The sequence below is a fragment of the Lutra lutra genome, chromosome 9, assembly GCF_902655055.1.
Source record: "Lutra lutra chromosome 9, mLutLut1.2, whole genome shotgun sequence".
NCBI classification, from domain to species: domain Eukaryota; kingdom Metazoa; phylum Chordata; class Mammalia; order Carnivora; family Mustelidae; genus Lutra; species Lutra lutra.
This window is the reverse complement of record NC_062286.1, coordinates 143,313,670-143,330,878: the sequence shown is the minus strand read 5'-3', so window position 1 is coordinate 143,330,878 and position 17,209 is coordinate 143,313,670. Positions and strand designations below refer to the sequence as shown.

The following is a 17,209-nucleotide window of genomic DNA, read 5'->3' as shown; positions in this document are numbered from 1 at the left end:
AGGCAAACCCTGTTTGCAGCCCGAGGGGCATCAGAGCTGGGACCTCAGTCTGAGCACAACCCCTTGGGAGCCGCGCAGCAAGCCCTCTGCCAGCCCCAGGAGGGTGTGTCGGCCTGAGGACTGGCCCCAGTTGGCCTCTCGGCTGGGAAGTGCTTGCACACAGGTTCAAGCCCCACATAGCCTGGGGGGCTGCCTCTGTGGACAGTGCGGAAGGGACACACAGCAGAGCAGCTTAGGACCCCAGCCACACCCAGGGAGGGGGGCACCAGCCCCACATAGCAGAGCCGCTGAGCTTGTGGGCATCTTCGGGGCTGTGAAGGGCTGGGGGCCGGTGCATGGGCTCTGGACTCTCCCAGGCCCCGGAGTCCCCTCCCAATCCACATCCTGAAGCCAGACCCCTCTGCTCCCCAGAAACTGGACTTGGTGGGACCCTTGCGGGGAGCCCTCTTCAGTCTGCCCTCCCTGCCCCAGGCCTCTTTGAAAAGGCAAGATCATTCTCTGATTGCGGACCTGGGCAGACCCCTAGTGGCTCTCCTTGTCCACCCAGCCCCCCAGGACCACAGGCGAGTCACTAACCTTCTCCTGGGCGAGGGTGGCATTCCTGGGTCCCCATGCATTCCCCTACTCCGGTCCTGCTGCAGCCACGAGAGCCAGGGTTTATTAAGGTCCCCGTCACTCTACCCCTCCACGTCACTGCCCGCCCCTGGCCTCCTCCCCTCCTGGGGCTCTCTCCCCCTTCCCAGCTACAGCCCAAGAGTAGGGGTACAGAGTTCCTGCATGAAGGACAGTTGCCTCAGGGCGGAGATCCCACAGCACCAAACACCTTCATCCCTCACTCCACACAGGGATCACGGGGCAGGCACCTCAGGGACCAAGGCCACTATGTGTTGGACAGATGACGGGCTGGTGCCTCTGGTGGCCAGTGGTGGGGAAGCACAACACTTCCTCCGGGCTGCCCTACCTTTGGCCCAGTGCCCAGGCCCACACTGGCCCCGCTAGGAACCTTTCCTTGTAGTAACGGTGTCTCCACTGCCCTCTGGGTCTATAGAGCCACACAAGTGCGCAGCCCCTCCCAGCCACCGGGACAGCCCTAAGCCTGCTGCTTGGGCGGGGACACTGGCCAGAGCAGACCCCATTCCAGCCCCAGCCCTGGACCCACCTGACCCAGGATCACCCACCCAAGGTCACTGAGGGGTGAGGGGAGCTGACTACCAGGAACCCCACAGGGCTGGTAGCCTGTGCTGACGCCAGCTTCTGGAGACAGGGGTGCTTTGGAGGGGCTGGCGTGGCAGGGGCTCTCGGGCTGGGAGGCCACAGTTGGAGACACGGCGCATGCTGGAGGCCAGCAGCCTTCGGTGGGCAGAGGTCTGGGTCCGGATGCTGCTGGGGGAGGAGGGCCCTTACCTAACTCCCACGGGGGCTCAGCGCCCTCCCCACACTTGTCCACAGGGAGGACACTGCCTCACCACTGCCAGTCTACCAGCCCCAGACCTGGTAACACTGCTGGGTGGTGAGGGTGCACGGTCCCGGACCTGGGCCAGGAGACCAAGGTGGCCCTGCTGTAGGTGCACAGCGTCCCTCTGTGCACCCTGCTAGCCGGCCCCGCTAGCCCTGTCCTGACTGCTTCGTGAGCCCTGCTCTCTCCTGGGCAGACAGTGCTCCTATGCCAGGAAGGGAAGGGCCTCAGGCCTAGGCCAGCTGGGGCTCCGTGACTTGCCAGAGCCTGAGGACCCATGACTGGACACCAGGACACCAGTGCTGATGGACGCAGAGCTCAGGGTGCTGGGCACCTGCCAGGTCCTGGGACCTACACCCCGGCCAAGCCCCACACCGTCAAGTGTGCACCAGCCGAGAGGACTGGATCCAGCAGCCACAGACAGGCACTGGACACACTGCGTCCACCTGTGGCTCGTGGGCACTCGGGACACACACACTCACACGCACCCCACTGGGGTGCTACCCTCCACACACATAAGTCAGTCAACTCCTCGGCATCCTTGGCTGGGCGCTGTCCGCCCTCCCCTGTGTGCCCACCCTGGAGTCCTGCACAGCCTCTGAAGCCCCAGAGACTAGTTAGCAACGTCAGGGCTGCCCCGGGTCACTGAGAAAAAACAGGACGGCCCCACGTGCTGGCTGGCCTTCACTCCAGCGTGCAGGTAGGGACCCCAAACGCACCCCGAGCACAGATCCCACTTTCTCCAGTCCCCAGCTGATGCAGGGGGGTGAGCCCCCTTGACTATATCAGTTGGGTCAGACCCAGCAGGACTGGTGGGATGGGGTGGTGCACACCAGACCGTGCAGACGGTAGGGCCCCAGGAAGGCCCCAGCTTTGGGTGTGAGATGCCAGGACAGTCGCAGCACCAGGGCTTGGAGGCACGGTGGCTTGCTGGACGACTAAACGGGGTGGCAGAGGTTGACCCGTGTTAGGGGCATGGCCCAGAGGAAATGCAGCAGCTCACGGGGAGGCCCAGAGAGCGCAGGGCCGGCCTCCTGGCGCACCTGCCGGTCAGTCCCAGCACCTCCACGAGGGCCAGCGGCAACCAGGAACCCTCACCGTATGCGGTCGCGCAAGTCCCTGGTCGGCCCAGTATCCTGGAGCCGGGGTCTGAGTGGAGCTGCATGCAAAGACCAGAGGGCTTGAGGGCAGCCTCCTGGCCACTGGCCCAGTCTCCCTGCCAAGCTGGTCTGAGAGGCAGAGGGCTGGCTAGCCAGCACGGGTGGGTGAGGACCCCTGGGACCCAGCCACAACTGACCCTGGGACTGTCCCGTGTATGACCCAGCCCCCTTGGGACCACACCCCACCCAGATCTGCCTCCCGAGACCAGATGACCATGGGAGACCACCCAGAAGAGAGCTCTGGAAAGTGCACTCAGCGTCCCTTGGCTCCACATCTGACCGCTCCCCCGTGGGGGCCTTCAGCAGCGCGCAGGCTGAGATGGAGGGCGCGGGGCTGCCAAGCACTTCTGCCCGGGGCCAGGTGAGCTGCTGTGGGCCCTGGGTCCCAGGCAGACACCCACCGGAGACCTCCTTGCCCTCCCACCTGCATCTCCGGGAACCCCCCACCCCTGCAACCACACTGGAAGCGGCCTTTGGGCGCTCACCCGCATCACTGCGTCGCTCTGTGCCAGCGGCCCTGCCCGGGAGAGGACCAGGGAGATGCTGGAGCCCCAGCTCCCTGTGCCGGGCCCCACCCTGGACCACACCTGCACAGGAGCACCTGTCTTTGTCCGCAAGGGGACTCAGAACGCCACGTCCCAGCACCCCAGAAGGGGGTCCAGGGAGCACAGTACCCCTGCCCGCAGACATGTGAACACCCACCACCACCCTGGTTACTGCATTTGGCATTAAAGGGGGCTCCCAGGCCAAAGGCAACTCACTCCCAACGTACCACGGCCTCCAGGACGAGACTACAGAAGAGAATGCAGCCTGGGCCCCGCTGAACCCACCAGAGCTCTGCCCACCAGGCAGAGCCAGAACTCCCACCCCGCCGGGTGAGGGCCCCGGTGTGGAAACCAAGCCCCGTCCGGACTGGGGGCGGACACCTGATGCTCGTGCTCCCTGAGCACCGTCACCCTGGGATGCTAGGCCCCGGGCTGGCAGACTGACCTTGGGTTCAGCTCTCTGTCTGCCCTAGGGGCCAGCAGGCTGCCAGCTCAGTGACCGAGACTCTCAGGCAGCAAACACACAGCTGCTCCACGCTGGGTGTCCCTGTTCCTCCGGGGGTGTCCTCAAGCCAGAGCTGTGGGCTACTGTGCTGTTCTGGACAGCCCCTTGGTGGCTGCCAGCTCAAACACACCGCAGACTGACCCTTCTGCTGGGAGGGCCTGTCCTGGGACATGAACGGCTGGTGGCAGCAGAGCTCGTGGTGGGCACATCTGGCACCCATCACCCAGCAGAACCCAGGCACATGCAGTGGCTGGTCAAAGGGCAGCTGACAGTAACTCGGGGACCGGAGGAAGGGGGTGTGGGGACGGAGGACCCAGCACAGCTGCGGCTTGCGAGTCCATCAGACTGGTGGGGGAAAGGCACATCGTCCATACCGGACTGTGACTGTGAACAAGGGGGTGGTGGCACGGGGGACGCCAGGTGGTCTCTGGGCACACGAGGAGACCCACGTCACCACGAGCCAAGCCCTGGGAGCAGAGCACAGTGCTGGCAACCCAGCCCCACGGAAACGTTCCTTACTCTAGACCGGTGGGAAGACCTGGACACCACGCGGCTCCTCGACGAACCCTGGCGAGACCACCCCGCTGACCCGCACCCTGACCTGGGCTCAGGAGACGCGTGCCAGCCGGCCTCCCCCTCCCGTTTCACTTCCACGTCCCCACTTCTCAGCTGTCTGTGGTGTCCTCGGCGAGCCCCCTTGGCTCCGGTGGGCCCGTGCTTGTACGGACAGAGGGCCTGGGTGTCGGGGGCTGTGTATGGCCACGCGCGGAGATCTGCAGAGGCCACACAGGAGAGCGGCCTGGCGGTGACACCAGACCTGACACAGCCAGGGGGGGCCCCGGGCACATCCCTCACGCAGAAAAGCTGGTCCGGGATGAGCCTGGGCCTGACATAGCAGAGTACACATGCCTCACCCCCAACACAGCACGGCTGCGCTGCAACCACTCGGGAGGGTTTATTAGGGAGGGCATCACGGGAACGATGGCTTAGGAGCAGACCCGCCCCCCCCCCCGTCACCCTGGCCAGGTTTCCGCAGGCTGCCCGAGAGCCTCAGGAGAGCTGGGACGTGGACTGTGGGGCAGCACGTGGCCTCTGCTGCACCGTGGCCTTGCAAGGCCGGTGTCTGTGCGAGCTGGCACCCTCCCCCCGACCCCCACAGCTCCCACCCAAGGTGCTGTCTTCACGCGACGGCTGGTTTCTGGGGTCAGACGGGAGGAAGTGTGCGGCAAAGTGCAGACGCAGGAGCTGGGATGCCGCAGGCCTACCAGTCCTGGTTGTCCCAGCCCTCGTCCACTGGCATGATGGGCGGTGTGGCCTTCTTGGCGGTCTTGGCTCTGCCCTCCCCACTGCCCCCCCAGGCCTCCCCGAGATCACTGTGGTCACTGTTCTTATTGGTGGACGCAGAGCCCGAGCCCCACACATCCCAGCTGTCCGAGCTCCTCTTCTCGGCAGAGGCGTCCGCGTATGTCCAGCTGTCGCTGCTTGGGGACCTGTGGCCCTTGGTGGATTCGGCACTCCCGAAGGTCTCCCAGAAGCTCTGGTCCACGGTGCGGTTCAGGGCGTGGTCTCCCCCGCTGTTCTGGTAGCTCTGGCCCTCCAGGGGTCTTGGGAAGACAGAAGGACACTGAACAACAGCCCGAGCCACCAGGCCATCCCTCGGTGTTCTCCCCCAGACCCTGACGCCCATGGGGCTGGGAGATGCTGTCTGCTTGGGCTCCATGCCAAGATCCATGGTCCACCTCAGAGCCAAGGGGCACAGAACCTGCTGGAAGCACTCGGGCCCCCTGCCGCCATAGTCTGGCTGGGTCAGTCCCACCCCAAAAGGAGCTTGTCGTGAAGAACAACGTACAACGCCGGTTTTCTGCAGTGACTAAGGGAAAAGGGAGCCCTGAGCATGTGGGCCCTGCCTGCGCTGAGACAGAGGGGGCCCTGCAGAGCCCCTCAGTGGAGCTGTACCCTGACCAGCGCAGCCACATGGCGTGAACCACTAAATGGTGTGCCAAGAAGCCGTGTGGCCCCGTGAGCACAAGAAATGTGTCCCTTCCCCAGCCCACCCACCCTGCAGCTGGGTGACGGGAACAGCCAGACCAGGCTTCCCGCAGATAAGCCTGGAGGCAAGCCCAGAGCGGACGGTGAGCGTGAGCGAGGGGACAGGGCTGCTGCGGGCCCTGCTGGCCCCACCTACCCAGACCAGAGCAGGGGTCAGTGCAGGCACCCCTCCCTCCCTCCCTGCCCCGGGCAGCAGCAGTTACCACAGAGTTGGTTATCTCTAGGGTTCTGGGGGCTGTAGTGATCCCTGTTCCCCAAAGGGGAGGACGTGCCTGTCCCCCAGGGGGGATGCCGACTGCCTCCCAGAGACCTCGTGCAAAGAAACCCAGGAAACCGGCGTACCTGTCTGAAGGGTCCTCTGCTCTCCCAGAAAAAAAAGTGGTGACGTCCCGCCATCCCCTGCTGCCTACCCCCTGGACCTGGAAGGGGACAGGAGGTGGCAGCTCAGGGTGGGTTCTCACACACGGGGTCCTGCTCCCAGACCCAGCAGAGCTTAGAGACGCGAACGGCACGGCCGGGCTCAGGCACGCGGCGGCAGCAGTGGCAAGAGGCTCTGGGGCTCAGCAGCTCGAGGAAACAGCTTGTGTGCGAAGCCCCCTGCAGCCCACGCAGAGAGGGGCGGGCTGGGCTGCAGGGGGCACGCACACCCAAACCGGCCTGGAGGAAGACGGCAGCCGGAGGCCGGCCAGCCCCCAGCACGTCAGGGAGGTGGCACTCACCAGGGCAGAGCAGCGGCAGCAGAACGAGGGCAGAAGAGAAAGTGACAGTGAGCAGACGTGACAGACCCCCCGGCCAGCTGTCCCCACATTCCCCAGGCGCCCACGGCCGCGTCTCGTGGCACCTCCTCACCACTCCGCGGGCCCTGTGGCCAAACGAGCGCGTGGGGATGGAGAGCCCGGGCCCTGGAATGTGGAGACTGGCTTCCAGCCGCGCCCGAGCGCCAGGCGGGCCTGCCCTACCTTGGACACCAGCTGAGAGACCCCACCGGACACATCGTCAAAAAGCCTCCCCTCTTTCACCTGCGTGGGTTGGAACAGCGCCGTCAGCCGAGCGGCAGAAAGCCCCCATGGCCCGTCCGACAGAGGCCAGCGCTAGCCGCACTGACCCGCTGTGGCAGCTGTGTGTGACCCCGTCGCCCCACGAGAGCAGAGGGGCCGCCGACACCAGCCCAGGCCACTGTAGCGCGGCATCCTCCGTAGGGGAGGGCACCACCTCCTGAGGCTGTGGCCTGCGGGGGGTCCTCCCTGGCTCTGCCAGCTGCCTCTGCGCTGCCCACACCAGCCCCACCCCGAGGGACAGAGCGCAAGGCTGGGCCTCCCAGAGCCAGGGGCCGGGGCCCCACGGGACGCGCAGCCCTGGTGGGACTCGGAGCTGCTGGAAACCCCCCCAGCACCAGCTGCTCCCCTGGAGCGCGCTCCTGAGGGGCTGGGGAGGAAGAGAGGGACACTCGGCGTGGGGCTGCGTCACCTTCTCCTGTGCAGGTTTGAGGACGTTCTCGTTCAGACTCTGGCCCAGCTCTGAAGCCTGTGCGAGGAGAGGGAAGTCAGGCGAGCCCGAGCGGCATGTCGCCCAAGATGCCGTCAGCACGGTGGCTGCGAGTTTGGCCAAGCAAGGGGAGGCAGGAGACAGTGAGCAGCCCACTGGCACCCGGACACCCCCTGCGCTCACAGCAGCCGCAGTACCCAAGGCCCCCTGGCTGTGGGGTGACCAGAGACCACTGCTCCAGGCCTACTTGCTCCAGAAGGAAGGAACCCAGAGCGGCAGCAAACCCGGTGGCCACCGCGAGTCTTCCCGTCAGCGCCCACACAAGCACCTCGCGTGAGCACAGCCACGTGCCGGCAGGGCACACGCCACCCCCCTTAGCTAGGGCGCAGGCAGGTGCACCCCTCCAGCAGGCACCTGCCTCAGAGAGAAGAGGACAGAGCCAAGGGGTGGGGCAGCGGCAGGACAACGGGGCGGCTGAGGAGGAAAGTTCCGAGCAGCAGCCTCAGGGGACGGGGTAACTGCACCTGCCAGCGCCTCGCCACAGGGATGACCCTCCTTCTGCTTACTCAGCTCGAGGTGACGGAGCCGGGAAATGAACCTCCTGCCCAGCAGGAGCCGTGCCCCCGGGTTCTGAACCCCGGGCCCCTCGTCAGGGTCTCAGGTCCCTGAACAGCACGGATGGGCCGGATGGGAGCCCAGCGGGCTGGCGAGGCGCTCTGAGGGTGAACGCACGTAAGCAAGGACACACACAGGCCATGGTCCAGGGAAGCTCAGGGCAAAGCACGTGGTCAGCACGGAGCCGGGGAAAGGCATGCACGAGAGCAGACCTGGGCCTTACCAGCTCGGGCTGCTGCTTGGAGCCCCAAAACTTTACCCAGACAGCAAGGGAGCGGGTAGGGGCGGAGGAGGGAGAGAGTGAGTGAGAGAGGGAGCGAGCACCGACAGCAGGAGCCGCGTCGGGCGACAACTAGGAAGCACCTCCCGACAGCTTCGTTGGCCTCACGCGCCCGTGGCGTCACCCAGCAGGGGTCCTCAAAAGGGACCTCGGGTGTCCGCCTACTGCCACGCCTCGCTGCTTTCACTCCCAACGTACAACTTCCAAAACCACACACGCAAGCAAGTCAAGGGCCCGAGACAGGGACAGGCCAGGCTCCCACACCAGCTGCCACCCCCACCCCGGGACAGCCTCCAGGGCTTCTGCCTCTGGCCTTAGTCCTCACCCCTGCAGCACAGGTGGTCCGCGCCCCGCCACCACCCGGGGACTACCATAGCAACCAACCGAGATTTAGGGGAAAAGGAACCACCAACACCAAAACCACTGCCCACGAGAGAAACCAGGAAAGGAGGGGTAGCCTGTCCCCACCCACCCCACGCGACCCACAGCCCCAGCCACCCCGGGCGACGACAGCTGACAGCACACAAGCCTTACTGCTTCCGGGTGCCTCAGCCCCGCAGGCCCTGCCAAGCACAGCTTCTCACCCTCCCTGCTAACCCACAGGCACCGGAAGTAACACACACAGAAGCGCCCCTCCCCCAAGCACAGGCCCCAGAAGGGCAGACCGGGCAGCGTCCAGACACCGACAGGACAGGACTAGAAGCTCCAACAGCACGAGACACGAAAGCTTCCTCTGTTACCTTCTGACTTGCTTGAGATCCAAATTTGGTTGCCTGGAAAGAAACACAGGGCTTTGAGATTGCCAGTCCTGATGCCGGACCCCCGGCTGCACATCCCCAGGCCCGACAAACGCTCGGCCCTAGGCCTGTCCCCTGCCAGCCACGCCCTCCCAGCAGCTCCGAGGGGCCCAGCGAGCTGCACACTAGGCCACGCTGCTGGAGGAGCAGCCACGTGGCACACAGGCCCGGGGGAGCAGGTCCAGCGTCAGGGGCAGCCACCCCACGGCCCAGACCATGCCACCTGCTTGGCACCCAGCATGTTCCCACCCCACAGCTCCCCGTAGAGCAGCACCCCCAGACACTTTCAGAAATGAAGAAAAAAGCCCGTCCACAGGTGCTCCTGCTGAAAGGCGCCTGGACCTCCTGGCTGGGGCCCTGCAGGGATGAGGCCCAGAGAGAGCCAGCAGACGCCATGTGCCAGAGTGGTGGCACCACAGAGCCTGGTGCCCGAGGCCGGGCTCCTCCAGCATGGCGGGGGAGGATGCAGGGGACCAGCGCCCACGGAGCGCACAGAGAGACATCCACGGTGCCTTCGTTCCAGCCTGGAGCCAGCCCCAGGCCCTCCCTGCTCCAGGTCACCTTCCTCACCAAGGCCACCCTGGCCTGGAAACCTGCTGGACGTCCCCGACAGTGTCCCTCCGAGCTGACGTCCCCAGACAGGCTTCCGCCTGTTCCTTTCCAAGGTCTACACCCCACCTGTGTGTCCTGACTAAACCCCCGACCCTCCCTTGCCTGGGCGGAGGAGGCGAGGGGCAGAGAGAAGTCCGGCTGCCCGAACCCTGCCCCGTGACCAGCAGCAGAACCGGAGGGCTGGGGGACCACTCAGCCTGAAGGACCGACAGGCCGCACCAAGCACAGCCCAGCTCTCCTCTCAGGCGCCGGGCCCTCTGCACAGCGCTCATCTCCAACACGAACACGGACGCCCAGCACGGAAGCAGCGCACGGCAGAGCCCTGAGATCTGCTGCAGCCTCGGGGACTCAGTGGAAGCAGAGCGCGGCCTGGGCCCAGGAAGAAGCCCTGAGGCTGGGAATGGCCTCCACCCCTCGTCAGAGCCCCTTCAAGACCCCTGTCGGGCCCCGGAGCCCTGACCAGCACGGCCCATATGGGTCCCGCGGGCAGGCTGCTGGGCTGGGCTACTCACCCCCTCCTTAGCAGCCGAGGCAAACTTGCTGGCTCCGGTGGTGAAACTGCTCCAGCCCTGGGAAGAAGCCACAGAGAGGCCACGTCGAGGTTCCACAGGTGACCATCCAGGCAGGCTCTGCCTGCCGTGCCATCTGCCGCTCAGTGAGGGGCAGATGGGTTCTGCACCCAAGTGCTACAGAAAGGCCACCTCTGGGGTCCCTTCCCACAGCGGCAACCCCGCCTCCCAAGGAGAACAGGCCCTCCGGCCGTGGGTACATCTGGACGCTGCGGCAGCCAGGGCAGCACGTGCGTCCATGCCGTGCTCCGCCTGACATCCAGACGGCCCCATGTGCACACACCCGCTCGTGCCTTTGCCCTGGGCCCTCCACCTCCCCTCGGAGGAGTTGGGGCCTGACACCTAGTCTGCAGGCAGACCTGTTCTGAGTTCGAGATCTTCCCCTAAGTCCCCAAAGCCAACTGAAACTACTGAGACCCATACACATCTCCCTCAGAGCCCAGCTTCCCAACACAGTCTCCCCCGCCACCCCCACGACGAAGCAGAGGAACCTTTATGCTCAGCAGACAACCACGTTCAGCTTTTTCGGTGAATTAAAGACCCTCAGGAGGGGAAAACAAACACAAACTCGCTGCATTTGGTGGGACCTGACTTCATAAACTCCCAGGCAGCAGGCTCTGGGCTGGAGGCAAGCCCTTCCTCCCTGGAGAGGGGACTCTGGCCGTCCGGGGCCCCAGGAGGCCTTCCAGCAGCCACCACCACGTGGCTCTGGAGTCACGGCCGTAACTTGTGATGGAAGTCCCAGCGCTTCGGGAATAGCGCGTGGGCACGGATCAGAAGGGACAGTGGACAGCAGCGCTCAGATCCCCCAACCCGTACTGGGGACACAGAACCCTGCAGCTACAGCGGACACACGGGCACTCCCGGTGCTTCCTGTTTTCACCCCCCCGTCTGCTCCGTCTGCATGTGCGTCCCCACAGTGCCCCGAAGACCCCGTCCCGTGAGCGCGGATGACGTCTCCTCGCCTTCTCACACACGCAGCACACGGCCGGGACTGCTGCCAGACGTCACCGACCACAGCCCCAGGGCTGCAGCGGGCCCCACGGACAGCACAGCAGTGAGCGAACGTTGTCTAAGGCCACAGTAAGTTGCTTTGGAAAACAGTGGTTTGACCTGAAGCGCTGGGGGCGGGGGGCGGACGGGGGGACAAAGTGCAGGGCTGCGAGCACCAAACCCAGAGGGTATGACAGCCCAAGCGTGTAGCTTCGAGAGCTCGCCGGCGCGGGGCTGGCGGGCAGAGGGGCCGGATCGGCTGTGCCCAGCGCTCTCGCAGGACGGGAGGGCCGGGCAGGACGTCGTGCTTGGAGGAGACGGGCCTGGTTAATCGGCAACGCACGCTCTATAACGAGGTCACTGCACAAGTACGCGCGGGGGCCAAGCGAGTGCGCCGGTTGCAGAGATGACTTCGCCGAGGGACGGGGAGGCGTCCCGCAGGCGGCCAGCCGGCCATGGGCCTGTGGGGCAGGGCGCAGTCCTCACCGAGCACAGGGATGACACGGCGCTGCTGAGGAAGTCCTCTTCCCTCTTTGGGGGTGGCACCGTGTTCCCAAACCCCACGTAGCGGTTCTCCTGGGCCCTGGCAGGGAGACAAAGGGCAGCTTGCTCCTGAGAGCCTCACGGCGGGAGGCGCCCAGATCCCGGGCAGAGGTGCGAGGGCCCCGGGGAGGACGTGCGTCCACAGCAAGGGGGGCACACAGGTCAGGCTCTTCTCCGGGAGTCTGCGTTTACCCAGGGAACCCCGGCAAGGCCCACAGCCGGCTACCGCGAAAAACGTCGAAGTGATCCAGTCTGGCGGCGCCGGTTGCAGGTCAGGCTGTTCCCAAGAGGAAAACTATCCTTTCTTCCTCTAAACGTTAGGTTTCTCACCACTTAAAGCCACTCTGCAAACCGGGGCTGGCTCAGGGATGCCACAACCAGCCCCGCGTGATGCACGTGGGCTCCACGCGTCTTGCTCACAGAAAGCAGGAGACCCCTGCCCCGAGGGCCCACGCCCCCTGCTGCCCGGGGGCTCACCCCTGATAGGAGCCCAGGTCATCGTTAAGCCAGTCTTCAAACGCCTTGTCTGAGGAGGAGGTCGAGTTCTGCGGGTGGCCAGGGGCTCTGAAAGGGAGAGTCAGAGGTCAGGGAGGCTAGCAGAGGATGGACAGGCACCCGAGGGAGCCGTGCGGGCCTGTACGCTGTCATGTCCCCCTGGTCACACCTGGGCTCCTCCAAGAACAGAGTACTAAGGCCAGCCGGCCTCCAGGTCTGTCTGAAAGGCGGCTTAGGCTCCACTGGCAACAAGCGCCTGCCCACGCCGGCACGGAGGCAGCGGAGAGGCAGCAGGGACGGAGGCTGAAGCAGGCACATAATACACACGGTGCGGGGGTGCGGCGAGGTTCCCTGGGCACCCGTGGTGCACACAGGGAGCCTTCTCTGGACCAGTCACCCCAGAACACCAGCCTCTGGCCCGCGAGAGGATGCAGGACGTCCGGCACGGGGATCAGCCAGTCCCCATTGTACCTGCGGCAGCCCTGGGAGCGGGCAGTGCTCGAGAGGACAGGGGAGGTGAGCGACACTCAGCCAGAGCATTTCCTCCAGAGACACGTGCGTGTCACGGGGATGGCTCTGGAGGAATGAGGCGGCGCCCCCTTCCACTCAGACGCAACTTACAGGCAGCATTTTTACGGAGAGCCTGTACTGCTCCAATGACCTAGAGAGACGTTCCCACGCCAGCGCGAGGGTCCTGAGCTATGGCTAAGATCAGGGCCAGGGCCAGGCCCAGAATGGTCTGGGACCAAACAAGAGGCTAGAGGAGCAGCTACCGGTGGGCAGTGGACGACAGCATCTTGGGTTGCGGTGGGGTCCAGTTCTGGGCAGGCGAGGACTCGAGAGACCATTCTTTGCCTTCAGCCAGAGTGGCCACCTGCCAAGGGGACACAGACATCAGACGGCCCGGGACTGTCAGGAGCCATCAGTGCTGTCACCCACCCTACGGCTCCCAGGCTCAGCAGCCACGGGCGGGGGCTCTCTGCCACAGGTCAACCCGAGACAGGGTGTCACTCTCAGCAGCTGTGCTGGCGAGTTCCCCGTCAGCGGCTCCAACCCCTAACGACGCGCTGCCGTCCTGTGTTTCAGCACCACACACAAGGGAGCCGGCGCACGACACTCCCCAGGCAGCACGCCTGATCTTCAACCCCACTAACCAAGCGCCCACCTGCTTCCCCCCGAGGTGGGACAAGACGGCCCATGTGTCCCATCTGGGGACAGACCGCACAGCCCCGCGAACATGTCAGAGCCCAAAGGAGAAAGCCAGCTCCCAAAGCCCTCAAACACAGCCGATGGGCAGCGCCTCGGCACCGCCGCTCAGCCAGTCCCTACCTTGTCCCTGAAGAGCGCCGCGGCCTTGCTACTGTACTTGTCCTGCAGGGACCAGCAGGGGTCATAGTCCTCCTGAGACTCCAGGAACTCCCGGAACTTCGCATTGCCCCCGGCTTTCATCTTCTCCAGCTCCACGTCCTTCCACTTGTCCATGGTCACCGAGCGCACGAAGCTAGAGGCCAGAGCACCAACCTACTGATCAGCACCAGGCATCCGAGAGCCCCTCCCCAAGCAGGCCATGACTCTGGCGCACACACTGCCCGCGACACCCTGTGCGCACGCTGAGCTGACAAGCAGCATGTGTCACCCCGTCACCGTGCCCTGACAGGAGGACCTCACGGCACGGGGGGCAGGGCACTGACCTGAGGTGCACCCCAAGCCCGCGGTGCTTCCCTGAGCACTCCAGGCAGATCCAGATGCCATAGGTCACGCTGACCCACTGCGGGTTGAAGGCGCCACACTCGAAACACACCTGCGGGGACAGCCACGTGCGACTCCCCCAGGCACTCGGGGCCCAGGGACCCCAAAGACCTGACGGGTAGCCCCAAGAGGGAGCAAAGGAGAGGCTGGAGCCAGACTAAGGGCAACAGGGAGGGCTCTCAGCGGTCTGCTGAGTCTCAAAGCCCCCGAGCCGACGCTTACGCTGTTTGCATCCTGCGCTCGGACGTCTTTCAGGACCTTCCTCGTTCTGGGGCTGGCCATGACGCTGCAGAGGAGAGACACAGGTTGTAAACTCACCAGCAGGCTACTTCACGAGAAAACGAAGGAGTGCGAATGCACGACCACGCGGAGCCTCAGGGGCATCCCACGCGGCAGCCTGGAAGCGGCGGGGTTGCGCCGCAGCTCGCTAGGGCAGCGCCGGGGAGCCGCTCACGGGAGGAATCTGCCTGGGGTCTCAGTTGTTGAGCGTCTGCCTTCGGCGCAGGGCGTGATCCCGGGTCTTGGGATCGAGCCCCGCATCAGGCTCCCTCCTGGGCTGGAGGCCTGCCTCTCCCTCTGCCACTCCCCCTGCTTGTGCTACGTCTCTCCCTGTGGCTCTCTTTGTCAAATGAATAAAATCTTAAAAAAAAAAAAGAAGAAGGAATCCCCCCCCCCCCCCCCCCCGTGCTAAGAAAAACCCAGAGCCATCTGCATGGTTCCAGCCAAAGGCAATGCAGAAGTTAACAATGTCGTAACTACTGGTGTCCTCTTTGTGCAGGCCTCCTGCACCACCCGCACCGCACACCTTGTAAGACGTCCCAGTGCGTGACGAAGCCTGCAGCAAGGGGTGGTCTTTCTACAACGTACACAGACTGGCTGCTCAACCTGACTGCCCACCTGAGAGGCCAACACGTCAGACTGGGGCCAATGAACTTCGAAGACACGGAACCCCAGTTCTCTGCGTGCCACTCCTTCCTTCCACTCTGCAGCCTATGGCATGGGGCCAAAGCGGTAGCCCCGACCGCTACGTGCAGAGGCTGGTCTGTGAGAGGGTCTGCGGGGCAGCCTCCGCAGGGCCATCCTGGAGGGGGAGGTGGCAGACGGCATGAGCACAGCAGGGCACACCTGCCACCATGCCTCACAGGGACACTGCTGGGGCACCATAGCCCCTAACTCAGGCTTAAGAGAAACACCACTTCTGTCCTTACAGAGCTCCCAGTTTTGGCAAAGCTCAAGTTTAACCAACAGCCCACTAGAGTCACAACCAGGAAAACCGATACAGCGGACTGAAGCTGGAGGAGGGGGTGGGAGGCAGCACGGGGCTGTCCTGTGCACACTGCCACCACTCGGCCCTGGGCCCCAGGCCACTCTACCGCCACCAAGGCACAACCGTGCACGTACCCCTTGGGACCCTGCCCTTCCCTCACTGGTGAACAGAGCCTGTGAGCCGCGGCCCCTGGCTCTCATGGCAACACCTGCCTGCTGCACAACACGCAGGGACCCTGTACGTGGCTCAGAACTGGGTGCCCGCCCGGCTGCTGGACACCTCATGCAGCCAGCCTCTCCGCGGAGTGAAGCTGGAGCTTTCTGTTGACGCGCAGCGTGAACGTTCCCAGAGGACCTCTGCGCCGCACCCCACCTGCGACCTTAGGCCACAGAAGTCACGGGCAGAAGCCCTGACTCTCCGCACAACCAAACTCTCTCCGTCTGGAAGGCCAGGACTCCTGCGTTCATCAGTGCCCACTCTGAAGCTAGCTGGAGGAAACGACACATAAACGTCGCTTCAGTTTTCTATAACTGAGGGACAAAACCTAGAGTTCACCTGCACCTCCTCTGTGCTCTGCAGTTTTCTGGGCTACTTGTGACCGTCCACCCAAACCACCGGATCTCCAGGGCAAACACCCCAACACAACACCCTGGCCAGACGCGGTCTAGCAGGATAGTTTCATCACACTTAGGTCCATGTCCGCACGCGAAAGGCATCAACAGGTGCACACACACATGCAGAGACATCGGGCTGGATGTGAATTCACAGAGCCCTCCGCACACGCTCGTCTCCCGGCGGCCACCGGAGAGCCCCCCCGTGGGCTGGTGTGCGGCCCCGCTGTCTCTCCAGAGAACTGTGCCTTCCCTTGGAGGTTCACATCCCGGTCAAAGGGCGCAGGCAAACAGAAGTCAGAACGGGGCTAAGCATGCTCTGAATTTCTGATTGCGTAAAATGAAATCAGGCAGACCAGCTGTTTGCAGAAGGACCAGCAAAGTAACGTGTGGAAAGGAAACCCCCTGGGGACCGGTTTCGGACTCAGCACCCTCCACCTCTCTGAGATGCTGCCTTTGAGACGCGCACGTTGCATCTTCAATTTCAAAGCCACAGATAACGGTTTGTCTTGAAAAACCATCCAAGAACTCCTCAACGCTTGAAACCGAGATGGAAGAACGCGCCTCCGGCGAGGGCGCAGAACTCGGCAGCCGCTGAGCCGCTCGGGGCGCATCTTCTTGGTTCACCGCCAAGCCCCTTGTCAACTGCGCGGCGCTCAGCCCTGAGGCCGGGGCTCTGTCCGCGCCTGGGCCGGGTACCGGGGATGGCTGACGGGCCGCGCGGGTGCCAGGGCTGTCCCAGTGGGGAGGGTGTCGGAAACCGCGGAGCCCCCAGAGCACCGCCCTCCTGCGCGGACGCACGGAGCTGCGCGGAGCCTGGGCGGGCGCGTCCGGGAAAGCAGGCCCGGAAGCCCGGCACCCCGGGCCAGCACCGCGGGCGCACGGTCGCGGCCCGGGAGCGGCAGGAGGCTCAGGCGAGTACCACGCCCTCCCCGCGCCCTGGTCTGCGGGGGGCCCCGACCGGGGACCGAGAAGGGCCGCGGAGCCGCTGCCTCTCCGACGGGGTCGCCCACCGCGCCGGCCGCCCCCGCCCCCGCCGGACCGAGCCCTCGCTTCCCAGGGCGGGAGCCCCTCAGCCTGCAGCCCCGGGCCCCGGTCTGGTCGCTGCGCCCCTACCGCGAGCGGCAGGGGAGCGGCGCGGCGCGCGCGGCCGCGGCCGCCAGACGCTTCCAGGCACCGAGGTGGGGGCGGCTGCCGAGGGGAGACGCCGGGGGTCCGGGGGGGGATGTCCGCCCCAGCGGGCCGGGGGCCCCGGGCCACGCGCTTACCCGGCAGGGCCCGGACTCGAGCCCGCGCGCCGAGGTCCGCCGGAGTCCGCCGGGGTCCGCGGGGGGTCGGCCGGGCTCGGGCGCGCCGCAAGCTGCTCCGGGGACGCGCGCCGGCCGCCCGCCCCGCCGCCACCAGCTTCCGGCTACGTTGCGCCTCGCGGGGCATCCCGGGAAGCCGGGGGTGGGGCAGGCGGCGGGGGCGGGACTTCC

The 17,209-nt window shown here is 65.3% G+C and overlaps 1 protein-coding gene across 9 annotated transcripts; it reads right to left on the bottom strand.

Moving 5' to 3' along the window:
- Positions 1-4,607: 4,607 nt before the first annotated feature.
- Positions 4,608-17,133, bottom strand: ARFGAP1 (ADP ribosylation factor GTPase activating protein 1). Of its 9 annotated transcripts, none has more exons than XM_047745864.1 (14): positions 17,000-17,133; positions 14,076-14,139; positions 13,796-13,905; positions 13,434-13,605; positions 12,878-12,978; positions 12,087-12,173; positions 11,553-11,649; positions 10,017-10,073; positions 8,836-8,868; positions 8,039-8,068; positions 7,183-7,239; positions 6,675-6,734; positions 6,058-6,134; positions 4,608-5,270 (listed from the first exon to the last, which is right to left on the bottom strand). In XM_047745864.1, the coding sequence occupies exons 2-14, from the start codon at positions 14,133-14,135 to the stop codon at positions 4,928-4,930; spliced, it is 1,284 nt and encodes a 427-aa protein (XP_047601820.1). In that variant the 5' UTR covers positions 14,136-14,139; positions 17,000-17,133; the 3' UTR covers positions 4,608-4,927. The 9 variants fall into 9 exon arrangements, with proteins under 9 accessions (XP_047601820.1, XP_047601822.1, XP_047601821.1 ...); XM_047745866.1 differs by having other exon boundaries at positions 6,058-6,128; XM_047745865.1 differs by lacking the exon at positions 17,000-17,133 and adding an exon at positions 15,493-15,511.
- Positions 17,134-17,209: the final 76 nt, after the last annotated feature.

Excerpts from the sequence above, each read along its gene's own strand:
- ARFGAP1 (XM_047745864.1), bottom strand. The coding sequence starts at position 14,135 with ATGGCCAGCCCCAGAACGAGGAAGGTCCTGAAAGACGTCCGAGCGCAG. Across the intron at positions 12,979-13,433 it reads CGGCGCTCTTCAGGGACAAG|GTGGCCACTCTGGCTGAAGG; the intron begins GTAGGGACTGGC and ends TCCCCTTGGCAG. Across the intron at positions 8,869-10,016 it reads CCTCGGCTGCTAAGGAGGGG|GCAACCAAATTTGGATCTCA; the intron begins GTGAGTAGCCCA and ends GTTTCTTTCCAG.